Source organism: Stylophora pistillata, chromosome 5, assembly GCF_964205215.1.
Source record: "Stylophora pistillata chromosome 5, jaStyPist1.2, whole genome shotgun sequence".
Classification (NCBI taxonomy): domain Eukaryota; kingdom Metazoa; phylum Cnidaria; class Anthozoa; order Scleractinia; family Pocilloporidae; genus Stylophora; species Stylophora pistillata.
Window position 1 is genome coordinate 19,004,464 of NC_142523.1, and position 13,752 is coordinate 19,018,215.

General features: G+C 39.3%; 2 protein-coding genes and 1 pseudogene across 2 annotated transcripts in view; 2 read left to right on the forward strand and 1 right to left on the reverse strand.

Moving 5' to 3' along the window:
- Positions 1-392: 392 nt before the first annotated feature.
- Positions 393-7,828, forward strand: LOC111339507 (uncharacterized). Its single transcript, XM_022946180.2, has 3 exons — positions 393-657; positions 4,244-4,364; positions 6,633-7,828. Exons 1-3 carry the CDS (start codon positions 467-469, stop codon positions 7,002-7,004), a joined length of 684 nt encoding a protein of 227 aa, XP_022801915.2. The 5' UTR covers positions 393-466; the 3' UTR covers positions 7,005-7,828.
- An 861-nt stretch (positions 7,829-8,689) lies between these two features.
- Positions 8,690-9,770, forward strand: LOC148730674 (uncharacterized; annotated as a pseudogene).
- Positions 9,771-10,498: 728 nt separating this feature from the next.
- The window catches only part of LOC111339504 (heat shock 70 kDa protein 12A), a 12,439-nt gene continuing 9,185 nt past the window's right edge, over positions 10,499-13,752 (reverse strand). The window contains exons 4-5 of the mRNA XM_022946175.2: positions 12,995-13,166; positions 10,499-12,607 (exon numbers count right to left, since the gene is read on the reverse strand). Coding sequence (XP_022801910.1) covers positions 11,559-12,607; positions 12,995-13,166 — 1,221 coding nt within the window. The 3' untranslated portion in view covers positions 10,499-11,558. The remainder of the gene's footprint in view (positions 12,608-12,994; positions 13,167-13,752) is intronic.

The following is a 13,752-nucleotide window of genomic DNA, read 5'->3' on the forward strand; positions in this document are numbered from 1 at the left end:
GATAATTGTCCGAAAATATGCCGACTAAGTGTGTTGTAGAAGGATGTAGCAACGTGCGAAATTTGCAAGAGGGTATCACGCTTCATACATTCTTCATACAATACACCTAGTCGGCATATTTCGGACAATATCGACGACAATCTTCCCAAACAAGTGAAAATGTGTGAGATGCAGACTTTCGTGTTCTCGATTTGACGTCACATTACCCGCTAGAGCCATTCTTCTTTAAACTCGGTCGTGGGGCAAGATGGCGGCCGAGTTTCCGTATTTTGACTGGGCATAGAAAATTAAAGATTTGAGCAAATTAAAAAATTTTTGCACAGAAATACTCCAAAAAATAAGCTTATTTCGTTAAGCGAAAAAAAAAATTTTGGGTCTAGGTGCACTTTAAGTTATCAGGCATTTGAGCAAGAACTCGACATTTTGAAACGTTGCTCTCTCCACACCTTTTGGATTTATTGTGGCAATGACAGATACACAATCCGCCACTACCGAGTCGCAAACAACGATCGACGATTCCCGAGCTCGTTCAAGGAGGTCGTTCATCGCTGTGTTGAAAGCTAATCGCGATGTGTTCTCCAATTTGCCAGAAAGGATTGAGCAGTGGCTTGAAAGGGAAACTAGGGCTACAATTCAGATCGGAACGACCGAACAAGGGTACGTTAAGACCACACTGACGAATGAATCAAACATGAAATATACCGTGCAAATACCTCGTGTAGTACATGTATTTAGGTGTAATTAAGTGTTTTAGGTGAAGTAGGTGTAGTTCGGTGTAGGCGTAACCACACCATACTACACCAAACTACATCTACTGCACCACACTACACCGAACTACGCTTACTACACCAAACTACACTCTTACTACACCAATAACACTTTCTTTTCAATTGTACCATTGAACAAGCATTGGCTTTTTTCATAGATAGTGTCCAACCTTGTTCTACATTCATGACGGTTTCCAGCACGCCCAGGGCACATTAATAATCAAGGATGTTGCAATCATGGCTGAAATAGATACTGATATTCTATGAAAAGTGGAATAGGTAGAGTTAAACCTGTTTTAAAAGGTGTAGAGAAATGTTAAAGGTTGCTCCTTAAGAAGAAGGTCATTTTTCATCGATCGACCTCGAGTCATGATTGTCTCGTTTCCTATTGTGTTACGGGTGGAATCGCGTAATTGAATGAAATCTCACATTCTGATTGGTTAACGAAGCTAGGTATTCAGCGTAGAATAGCAAGTTGAAAACGAGGCTAAGTGATATTGTTTCGCATCTCTTGCTTCACGGGATAAAAACAAACAACATTATTGCTGTTTTCTTTTTTTCCTATTTTCATTCAATTACGCGATTCAAGCAAAATAAGTTACCTGACTCACGAATTCCGCGTTAAATTGCACTTGAAAATATTAATTGATTAACAATTATTTATCAACAATAATAATTTGTTACGATGTATGTTTCCATTCACCATAGCTATTCTTTTTTTTTTTTTTAACTCGGGAACGACTTGTTATTCCTTAATCATTATTTTTCTGACTTTCTTTATAACCTAATTGTTTAGCCATATTGGATTCAGGTTTATCCTCTCAGTTTTTTAGCAGATCCACACGTACGAGAACTGCAGCCGTCTACTGGAATTTCGCTTACTAAAAGTAAATCTAACCTCAGCACATGTAATAATCATACAACTTTCCTAGTGTTTCTGCTATTAAACATCGTTTACTCGAGTCTAAGTTCTCTCATGCGCCGTTAATGTGTAAAAAGATATAATTTATACAAAATTCTAGCAAACATCTCAGATGAAGAGAGAAGCATAAATTTAACCGAATCTTGGCCCAATTAATATTACTTTAGCCTGTTCCAGGTTAAAGTAAAATTAATTGAATCAAACCTCTTGTGTTGTTTTACTCTTCGTTATCAAGCGCTTCCCAAAATTTGGCAATGACAAAAGTCTCCGAGAATTTTGGTGGATCCCAAAAAACTTTTTTTCACTTTATTGCGACTGGTCGTCATGGACTATGGATGCTGCTATTAGGCAACGCAGAGGCAACAGAATTTGGTTATTTTTTCCAAGCTTGCATTTTCTTTCTTCAAAGGCTTAGTCATTTGGCGAAAAAGGATCAAAGAAACGTTGAAAACACGGTTTCTGCTAATAGGCTCTCGGAAGTGGAAAATGACTTCAAGGAATTTTTTGATAACGAGAGAATGGATGCGATTGATAAAATGCAACAAGTCTATGGATCTGAGGAGGAGAGCGACATCGGTATCTCTTACCCTCGACTGGCCTGCATCATACTTGAGGTGGGATGAATTGAGAAAATGTACTTCTCTATTTTTGACTGTTGAAAAGCTGCAATATTTTTAATTTTTCCAGTTATGGCTGGACCCATCCAGTCAAACTTTATTATATTTGTGACATTTTTCCTGAAAGGCGGCCTACGAACAGACAACAGAGGTAAAAGATTCAGCACTTCATGTTTTCAAGAAATAATTAATATCATGATTGAACAAGCTCCGGAACTGGGACAAAACTACTCACGGTTCGTGGAAAAGGTATGCAATAATTCTTCCACTATCGCGGAAGCTTTGGAACACTATTTTGTAAAGGATCTGATAATATAAGATTAAATCGCGTGAACTGCTCAAGCTTTTCGTGTTTTCTAGTTTTTTGTTGATGTTATAATTGGTTTTCAAACTTTTTTAAGATTTCGGCTGGTGTTACATTATTACTTATTTGCAAAACTACCAAAACAAACTTTGAAATTCACCCACGTACCTGCGATTTCCCTGCCAAAGGAAAAAACAATTGTCACATTAATTCTTCACAGGACAAAATGAGAACTGGATTACTTTTACCCTTACTCATCTTGATACAAATCCTTTTAGATGACTGGTTTGTCGGCTGAAAATGTCAGCCGCTGAGGGATTGTCCGAGTAATAAACATTTAGCCTAAGCAAAGCTTTGAGGTTAAATGTAAAATTTTAAGGACAATATCTCATCCATGCGTTTATTTATCTTAAAATGTACTCGAGTGCAAAGTCCGTAACACGAGTGCGACTTACAAATATCGTGAGCGCACTGTCGAGTTTTCACATGTCTCGACTTTCTGCGATACCTTTTTATGTAAATTATTAAACACGAAGGCGCGCTATAAAAGGAGCCTTAGGTCCCACTGGACTATTTGTCAATCAACCGTCGTGTGATGTAGAACTCTTAGAGTCAAGTCAGCTTGAGCTACAGCTACTCCAAAGCAGTGAACAGCGGGCGCATTCCTCAAAATTGTTTTATGTCTTCATCACAATACAAGAATTTTTGAGATTTGTATTTCCTTTCTCCAATGGAAACTGTTTTTATTTGTGGCGGTAAATTTGAGATCGAAGTTGGTGATTCGCACGTTACCTCATGCCACCATGCTGGTGGAAGTAACAATAGATATCTCATTAGCTCCTTTTGTTCGTCTACCAGCATTTAAATTTGACCCGCACACGTCAACGGTGAGTGACAAATGAGCCTAGGTCTTCCCAGAGAAGACTTCCTTATATAGCGCGCCTTCGTGTTTAATAAGTAATTACATCCTTTATTGTGCAATTTGGCACAATAAGCATATGTAAATTTGTGCCAGGCTAAAATCCGAACTCACCTTATGGGCTCGAGCTATTTTTTTGTCTTTGAAAAATTTACTCCTTATTAGCATCAAATTGCGCTCGAAATCACGTTGTTACTTATACTTGTAACCTGCCATTACTTTTCATATCGCGTGTTGACAGCTAATTTTGTTGGTTTTTTGGTACTTTCCAGATTTACCTGAGCTGCATTTGAGTTCAGCTTTTTAAGGTCACTATAGCTATCACCGAACTCTAAAAACCGAGTTTGTTTCTCTTTTATGTAAGGTAAAAAAGATGAAAAAATGAAACTCTTGAGCTGGCTTTTTCCGTTGGGTTTGTTTCTTTCGACCGACGAAAATAATCGGCAGGACAAATATCGACGTAGACGGGGTTATTGCGTGAGAGCTGTCCGGTGACTTTGCACCAAGTGACGGGAAGTAGCCAAAAGAGTCACACCACCTGATGTATAGTAGCCAACTGAATCGCGCAAAATACTAATAGGTGGGCTATAAAGAAATATAACCAACTTATAAAATAATACCTAATGATGAAATTCGCCTCACATTTTTTGGTTTACTTTCTATCTATTTCACTCTACTGTCATCAATGGTCAACAATAAGCAATCGCCATATAGACTCAATTTCAAGATACCGACATGCCGCCAGGAATTGGAATATCCGTCTGAGGTTCTAGATGCTCTCGTGCTTTCCTTGAAAGAAACTGGGCACCTTTGCAGCCTTGAGCCCTTGGAGGAGGTATGTTACTAACATAGTAAAATTCTCCTTATCTGAACTTAGAGATATAATAAATATTTTACTAACTTCGTTTACTTGGTCTTTAACTTTCGGTACCGTCGTCGAACAGAATTCATTCAGCTTGTAACGAGGGCTCAAACCGTCTGAAATACCTGAAAATTTACCTTATAATGGCTTTTGAATTGGAGAGAGCTGGCCCATTGGAGAGAGCTGAAATTTTTCGCGAGGCGTCGAAATAGACTGAAATTTTGTAGAGGGCCTAAGTATAGTAAAGTCCTAAATGTAATACAATTTGGTCCAACATATAATAATGTCCAAAATGTAATAGCTCTTTGTCCTTTGTGTAACAAGCCTTCAATGCAATCGTTCATCTCTGACATCCACATTGAAATGTTAAAATGACAACTGTCGCACCAAAGAATCCTCTGACCAGCATTCATGACATATTGCGGGCTTGCACTGATATCAAGCAGCTTCTTTTCTTCCAGAGTCGTTTAAGTTAAAAAGCTAAAAAAGCATTGCAAACCCTCATAATGATGTGCAATGCGCGTATCATAGTCAGTAAGTAGTCTAATAAACCATTCATCTTTTTTCTTTTCGCCCCTTAGGTGGTTTTTTTTTTAAAGTAAAATATATTTCAGTCGCAAATACTCTTATGCTTTTATTTTATTTTTGTCTTGATCTCTTCTCCCTGCCGTCAGTGGGATTACTTTACTTTTGGTTTTGAATTCTCAACTTGCCAACACAGTGGGGACCGGCGAACGAGAATAAAAGAGGAGGATGGCAATTTCCTAAATTAAGTAATGGATCCATGATCTTAGCAACTTACTGATTGTTAAGACTTTTACTTGGCCCTCGTTTAATTCCTTTCGTCAGTCTCCTACATTTTCTAATGCATAAGGCATGCGATTGTTGGTTGATGACGAGACTGATCATGCGATTATCGTGTTTGTCATTTAGTTCAGTTGTTGATGACGTGCTCCAGAATTTAAACTTCTGTTTTGTTATTAGCAATGTGAGCCGGTGATTTGTGATGATGTGATAGTTAGCAGCTTCTTTGTATTTAAACCTGTGAAATGTAACTCACTGAGTATAAAAAATTGGTTCAGATCTACTCAATACCCTGTTCGTTCGTCGTATTGGTCAGATGAATTTCAAGATCAAGAGAACATAGTTGAGGCGGAGAGAATTATCATTTTGTCCACATTTATATACCCTCGATAAAGCCGATATTCGAGAATATGAAAGAAATAACTCACTAGAGTATCGTCATGAGATCCGTAGCTAACGAGATCTTAATAAGGTCTATAAAATCTATTGCACTCAAGAACCTGAGTCCGTGATTAAAAGAGAGTATTAGTCATCGTACTCATTGTTTTGACATTTGTCAATTCAATGACAATCACACAGAAAGGTTTGCAGCCAATGCTAGCCCGCAATATATCATGAATAGTGGTCAGAGGATTCTTTGGTGAGACAGCTGTCATTTCAACATCTCGATGTGGATCTCCGCTTTAACAATAATGCACGTGCGAAGATGAATGCATTGGAGGTTTATCGCATTAAGTACAAAGCGCTGTTACATTGAGGACCAAATGTTTAAAAATCCCAGCCGTCAACTGGACTCTCGACAAGGGTCAGTAGGCAAGGGATTAACCCGACTAAACAACGTTTTTCGCATAAACACTTGAGAACACTGGAATGCAAAGGGACTACCCTAATTGTTGATGCGAGCTGATTTAATAATTGTCCTGAGGTCCTCTTGATACGACCCGTCGAATCATTGCTTTCAGGGTCATAACTTGCATCCTCGAGAAAGGAGCGTTGTGTATGCTTTTGGCCATATCCTGTTTGAACATTAAAATTATGCAATAAAAGATATAGACTACCCTGCTCGTTGATGGCAAAAGACCATCGTACCTGTTTATTGATTGAAAAAACAATTTCATGTTCTCGGAATTCGCGCGCGCTTATTCCTGATAACGTGAATTTAATGCGAGGTGCTTGAGGTGCAGTGCAAAGCTGAGGAATCATCTCAAGGCTCCCACGTAACAATGTCTCCAGGTTGCAGAGTAGGCCAAGTGCATTTCCCATGTTTAGCTTTTCTATTACACGCAAAAAAGATCAAACCATGATTCTATCTTATATTTTTAACTTTGAAGAACATGTATTCATGATCAAAAGCAGTTGACGTAATTCTTCTAAGAGGCCAGAGTAAACCTGGTTTTACAAATGTATGTATTTGGTATTGTATCGCGTTTTTTCCAGGGCGTTTGGAAAAAAATCACGGCTAAGTGGGTATCATGGCTCGCCAACGAAAAATCGTGTAAATTCTCCGTCTCCCATCGTATGCTGTTTCAACTCAAGGACTACACTCAGGCTTGCATCCGTATAACTTGGCGTATGATCATCCAGGTTCCACCCATGCAACTGGAGTATAAAAGTACCACTTTGAAAAATTTCCACAAGAAAGTTGGATACCACAATGATCCAGAAATGTGTTTAAGGCCTCCTTCAAATGGACAAGCGTCGGTTGTGGATGAAATTGCTTGTTACTTGTGGCCTGCCCTATTAGATGGAGGAGGAAGAATCATTCAAGCAGGAGAAGTCCTTTGTAAAGTGGAAGCCCAAGCGAAATAGAAGCTGAATTGAAATAAGGTATATCAAGGGACGGAAAACAGCAACTCTTTCCCTTTAAGAAAATTGTTTTAAAATGTTTATGAAATTGTTTTCTATTTTAATTTTTTTTTTTTTGTTGAAATATGAAACGAGGCTCTTCTGAAATGACGAACACATGAAATGTGCGGTGGAAATGTAAACGATCATATGATATCCCGCCTTAGCTTCATCTTTGGTAGAAGGAGTCTGCTTTAAAAGGTAGCAAAATTGGATAGATCATTCTAGATTTCGTTGAGAAACTGATAAGCGTTGTTAGTTGTTACGTTTCCGAATTCTCTCAATTCTAAAGCTTGCGGAGGCGATATTGTTAGTGCAGTTGTCATGATCAATTTCAATGCTTACTGGTAATTGCAGTGGCTTGCGCGCTACTGTTTATATATACTAGTACACTCGCGGGAGTTTCAAAAATCAGTCAACCGTGCTTCTCGACGTAAAATTTAGGGTGGCCATAGGTCGCTTCGAAAAAAATCACTTTTGATAGTACTTCTAGGCCTCGTACAGTAGAGAAAATCTTCAGAAGCCCTCCTGAGACATAGGAGTAACTTTTCCATACGCTGATTCTGAAGTTTCGCAAATAGCTCATCGGATTTTTGAACCCGAAGATCAGCTTCCATACTGAAGAATATCTAAAATTCTCATTTTTCAAAGCAGTTTCAATAATGGTGAGTAGAAACCGCAGGAAACAAGCTTTATAAATTTGTTCATTGAAACTTTTACAAAATCCATATGCTGGCAAATAGCTAAGGCAGCTAGGTTTTTATTAAAATTGAAAAACGTAAGCGCAAGTGGGTGATTTAGAGCCATTTTCTCTATTGTTTCGTTCTCCTTTTTTTTGGGGACCGTTTAAATTTACCGCCGATAGACTTTAAAAGTACCCAGATGTGTCGCGGCATTCTATGCGATAGGATGGCATGTTTCTGCGCTTCCTATGATACAAAGTGGTAATTTGGAGAATTCGCCTGAAGAATTTTAGATGCTCGTCTACCTTTTGGGAGGCATCTCGTCGCCTAGTTGCGCTTGCTATGCTTTAAAAAGAACAGCTAGTGACAACGAAAAACATTTCGACCAAGAAACTTTTCCGACCATCAAGAGAAACTTCTACGTAGATGACTGTTTAAAGTCTGTGGAGAATGTTCAAGAGGCAAGTCAACTAATGGAACAGCTAAGCCAGCTGTTAGCCAAAGGGGGCTTTTGCCTGACTAAGTGGATTTCGAACTCTCGTAATGTCATTCAGTCACTTCCAGTAGCTGAGAGAGCCGGATCCGTAAAAGATCCTGATATAAAAAATCTGCCCGTCGAACATGCACTCGGGATTCAATGGGATGTTCATTCATTTCAAGATTGTTATGAAGGACCGACGTCCAACAAGAAGGGGTATTCTCTCTATCATAGGTTTAATTTATGATCCGTCGGGCTTTCTCGCTCCGTTGATCCTACCTGCAAAGGCAATGTTGCGTGATTGGTGCCGTAAAGGGTTGGATTGGGGGACAGAATTCCTCAAGAAGATTTGACTCGATGGCAATATTGGTTACTAAACTAGAACAGTGTGCTGTTGAATGCTGCTTAAAGCCCAAAAACTTTGGCCGTATCGTGTTTAGCCAACTTCACAATTTTGCAGTTGCGTCGCATGAAGGATATGGCGCTGTTTCATACCGACGACCCGCCAATGAAGATGGAGATGTTCATTGTGCATTTTTGTTCGGAAAATGATGCCTCAGAAATCTGTTACCATTCCTCGTTTTGAGCTGTCTGATATTGTGATTGCTGTTAGATTAAATAAAATGAGGCTGGATATTACCATTGATAATGAGTTCAAACGGCAACTCTGTCCCTCATCCAAAAAAATTTTTTTAAATGTCTATGGAAGTATTTTTTATTTATTTTTTTCCGTTGGCACATCAGATAAGACTCCTCTGACACGACAGGAGTCTGCTTTAAAAAGTAGCAAAATTGGCTAGATTCTTCTAGATTCCGCTCAGAACTGTAGGATGTATGTATTGGAATGACTGCATCTTATTCTCCGTTCACACCAAAGCTTAAACATGTTTAAAACTTGTTTTGATAAACAGATTTAAGAGGACTAGCCGTTCACACTGCGGGCGCGTTTAAGAAAACGCGTCTTAAACCATGTTTAACAAAACTACCACGTCAGGTAGTTTAACAATCGTGTATAATAAAACCCATTCAAAATGGCGACAGAAACCAAAACGCGCGGAAGAGTTTGGAAGCATAAAGAAACCCTCCTATTGCTTGAAAAGTGGGGAGACGAGAATATCCAGCTTAAGCTAAAATCATGCACACGAAAAAAGCCTATATGGCTAGAAATTGCGGCATATCTTCGAGCTGCAGGCTATGAAGACAGAGACGATAGCAGCTGCAAGACACGAATTCACACTCTGATAAGCGCGTACAGAAGTTACAAAGACGAATGCGCCAAGACGAGAAATGCCACACCAAAGAAGAAGCCGGCTTTCTTCGACGAAGTGAACGAGCTAATGTCGGACAAGCCATGTACAAAACCAAAGGTGATTATAAAGTCCGCAACAATTTCCATTGATGGCGACGATGATGGAGAAAAAACCAAAAGCAGAAAACGTTGAGCCGAACGTAAACATCCCTGGCAGCAGCAACGAAAAGTCCGAAAACCTTGAGAAACCTTTCAACTGTGTGACAGCGCTTCACCGCTGGTTTCATTATGCGGAGTTTGTAAATGTGAAACCGATGTGAACTACGTTTTACTAAAAAAGGACATTATCTTTCCAAATTAAAAAGACACGAAAAGGTTTTGATATTTTGTAGTCTGACATTGTCAAACCGATCCATTTTTTTCAAAATTCAAACTTGCCTCCGCTATCATTAACAAGGTTTTTTTGACCCAGATAAAGGGTGAAATTTTCTAAAGAAACTGTAGTGCTGCGTCGGTAGGAGTAACAAGGTAATTTGGGTTTTGTTAACTGAGTTGACGATGTAAATTGGCCACCGTAAAGAGTTTCAATGCTGACTTCTCGAGCGTTAGCCCTTCGTCATTCGTTCTGACGAAGGGCCAACGCTCGAATGGCTAGCAGTGGTTGATTTACACTATCAACTCAGTTGATAAAATCCAAATTGTATTGACCCAGGTTGAGCAAAGATGTCAGATACACTGGCATCTCCTTTCTCAATGGTGAATTCTCTCATCTTTATTTCTCTGCAGTATGTTGAGGCTGCATCTGGTTCCAAAGTAATAAGCAGCTGTTCGGGGTCATAATTAGATATCATCTCCGCCTTCCGAAATAGAGGCAAAAAAAGAGTCACTTGCTAAGACAAAAAGTTCCGTTAATCTTAAACTTAATTTCAGTCTTCTTTTTTGCGAACACTTCCAAAAAGAAAATAAACGTTCTTGCATTTGTAATGACGCACTGATGTTTAGTAATTGGCCACCTTAGAGTCGGACCTATATTCTTGCTCGCTGCGTATTTTAAATTCCCTTTCCCTATTTTTATTTTTTATTTTCACCTCCTTATTCATCGTAGGATTACATGCATGCAGTTTCTCTCATGAATTGCTTTGCAGCATGTCTCTAATTAAGAGGCACTGTTATAACCCACCGAATGTCCTCTTCATTATACTTTTCATCTTCAGTTCATTTGCACATTGATTGTGGGAAAGATCAGAGTCGTCACTACGTAAACGACAAAGTCTAGGAAAATTAGAAAAAGAAGTACTCACTAGTGCATAGAACGTTGCCTTCGATAGAAACTTTGATATCTCAAAAAGCCGAAGAAGCGTCAGAAATCTCCCAGGTATATTAAAGGGTCGATTGAAAAGAATTGCCGGCGATTGATGAACTACATCGTTTATTTTAATTTCCCTCGTGGCGAAGAAATATTTTATGTGCCAACAATCCTTAAGATGAGAGGTTATTTGCGCTTTTGTGATGCGTAGTCGCTTCTTCAAAGTACAACTGGAGCCATAACCTCAGCCTAGCCTCTCAACTGGGTACATGTTAGCCGGAAAAAAACTGACGCTGAATCAGAGTTGAAAGTCCTTAATATAACACCCGGCTAAACATTATGCTGAGCACGAAAACATCTTTGAAGAGAAGAAAACAGATCATGGCTATGGCGTGGTATAAATATTTTGTATAAACTAAATTAATCTTAACTAAGTCCTGAGGAATGGAGTAGCCTCTTCACACATTATCCTTTATGTTTTCATAAAGCAGTGATAGCGGTTTCTGGTGGCAGCTCCTTCCGTGTCAGGGCTTTATCTAACAATGATCTATCGCATATCATTGCTTCTTCTCTACTACGAATTTTAAGATATGTTTGTTGATACATACTTTGCTTTTTTTAATTTTCCACAAGTTGCTATTACTACTTTTTGTTTCGTCTTCGTTTCAACTTACTGTTAGTTCTCATTCGAAATAACACCAATTGTTCTACGATGCTTTGCGTGTCTCTTGTCTTAAAGTTTCGAACCGACACCAGCTTCTTACAGAAATATTAAAGTGCTATTACATTTCTTCCGTATCGGTTAGTCATGAAAAAAGTCCAGAGTGGTTTGAGCCGTGCTTCCACTCGAAACATCGATTGCTGTGGCGACGATTTCTGTTCCTCCAAAGTGCATGCTGACTTCAATATTTCTGCTTCGCCCCTTTGAGGTATCCGGAGACCTGACAGTGACACTTCCAATCTTAGTGACCCCTTCATCGGTGATAAACTTACATTCTGGATTTTTTGCAACATAAAATCCAAATGTCAGCTGTGTGTCGGCTGCATGAAGAGGACTATACATCTTTTTGACGGTGTGACCTGACCGTGCGACCTCATCCTCCTTGACAAAGCGGTTAAATAAGTCTTTACACTTCGAGCGACCATCGGCTAAGAACCACTTAGAGGAAGGATGAATGTTTTTGTCAAAATCCCGGGAACAATCGGCACCATAGGTTGTACTCATGACCCTTTCAGTTATCTTCGCTGGGTTCTTGCCGAATAATACAGCACCTTGAACTACCGCTATGGCGGCATTTCGGGGTACCAAAATTCTGAAATCCTCGGAAAACTCTTTCTTGATCTCTTTTTGAAGAATTGGAGAGTCCGAAAATCCGCCGACTAGGAGCAAGGTTTTAACGTTTGAAGCCCTTGTCCTCCCTTGCAGTCTTTTTAAATGATCCCGGATGTTAGATAGAACAGGTGCGAACAACTTAACTTCCATGATGTTTGGGCTTAAGCAAAGGTATTCATTCCCCCTCAGCCTAACATCTCTCTCATCGTAACGCTCCCTAACTGTATTTTGCTCAACCAGAGAAGCAAAGCTTGCCGGCAAACGGATATTTGTCATTCTTCCTTTCTCCATACGAAATCCTTGCTTTTTCCCTTCAAAGTCGTTCATTAAAGCCAGCCAATCGGATGGAAACTCCTCTTTGTACGCATTTAGCTTTTCTTCTCCGAACAAATCTCCCAAGAGCCTTTTGAACTCTTGGTTCACTCTGATCCCGCCATAAGGGCCACCCGTTATCTTGTCAATCTCTTTGATGCTGCCTTTCTCCACAACCTCATGTACGGCCACATCTAATGTCCCACCTACAAATATTTAAAGAAAGTGCCATAATCCAAGCGATTTTAATTCTTCTTACTCTCCACATATCGGAAACTTTCGCAAAATCAGGTCGCATTACTTACCTCTGATTATATTCTATTTTTCCGTACATCTTTCTTAAACCTCCCTGAGGCTGTAACATGGAAGCTATTATTTCCGAGTGGAATATGTTCATTTAAACGGAATCAAAGCGTCCTTTTTTGATATATTTATACTAGCACATCAGTCGAGGTTATTTTACTCATTTTATTACTTTAAAAAATGTACAAGCTACCATAGTCTGAAGCTTTGAGAAGTAACCTTTTTGGTTATTAATGTACTTAAAGCACGCTGAAGTGATCTTTGGAAAATTGATTGGATAACATTGTTACCTCCTATATCAACGACCATGTATCGTGTTCTTGGTTTCGAAAGCTCGGCACCTTCAAAATCGCTGTCATATTCTCTTTCTATGTTCTTTCGTTCCATGCAGAAAAGTGCGGCAGTTTCGGGCTCTAAGGCGATGATTAACTGGCCAGGATTAGTCTCTTTTCCAACTCCAGCCTACAGGAAAAAGTAAGTGGAAAATACTGTACATGTGGCTCGTAAATTTTCCATTTAATTCGCTAAAGGAGACTACCTTCCCTCCTAAGCAGTTGAGTTGTTTAGTTATAAACGGATCTTCAGGTTGCAAGGGCTTGATTGTGTTATATCTACATTAGTATATGATTGCTTCCCCTTCTTCCACGTTTTCGGTAAAGAACTTGACCTACCGGTAAAAACGATCGACTTATCCTATCTCAAGTCTTATCCTCAGTCTTATCCTAGAAGCTCAGTCTTATCCTAGAACTGCTTGCCGCTAGTCTTCGGAGCGTGTTATCATTAACAATTTCACCTTGGGTAATGGATGAGAATTCAAAGAGAAAGCAGGGGGAAAAGTCGCTGTCATAAGCTTTGCAAGGCTAATTTACTGTAATCCTGATCAAACAGATGTTAACTGCTAAATTTTGTTGGAATTCGGGAGCTAACAGCGCGGTGCCAGATTCAGATTATGTCGTGATAAAAGTAGCGATATTGCGATTTCCACAAAGTTCAACCCTGGCAGTTGAGTTTTTTTGCATATATAAAAAATAACTCTATGATAGCGTAT

Coding starts and splice junctions, on each gene's coding strand:
- LOC111339507 (XM_022946180.2), top strand. CDS start 467: ATGACAGATACACAATCCGCCACTACCGAGTCGCAAACAACGATCGAC. Junction 658..4,243: donor ATCGGAACGACCGAACAAGG/GTACGTTAAGAC, acceptor ATCGCCATATAG/ACTCAATTTCAAGATACCGA. Junction 4,365..6,632: donor GCCTTGAGCCCTTGGAGGAG/GTATGTTACTAA, acceptor CGTTTTTTCCAG/GGCGTTTGGAAAAAAATCAC.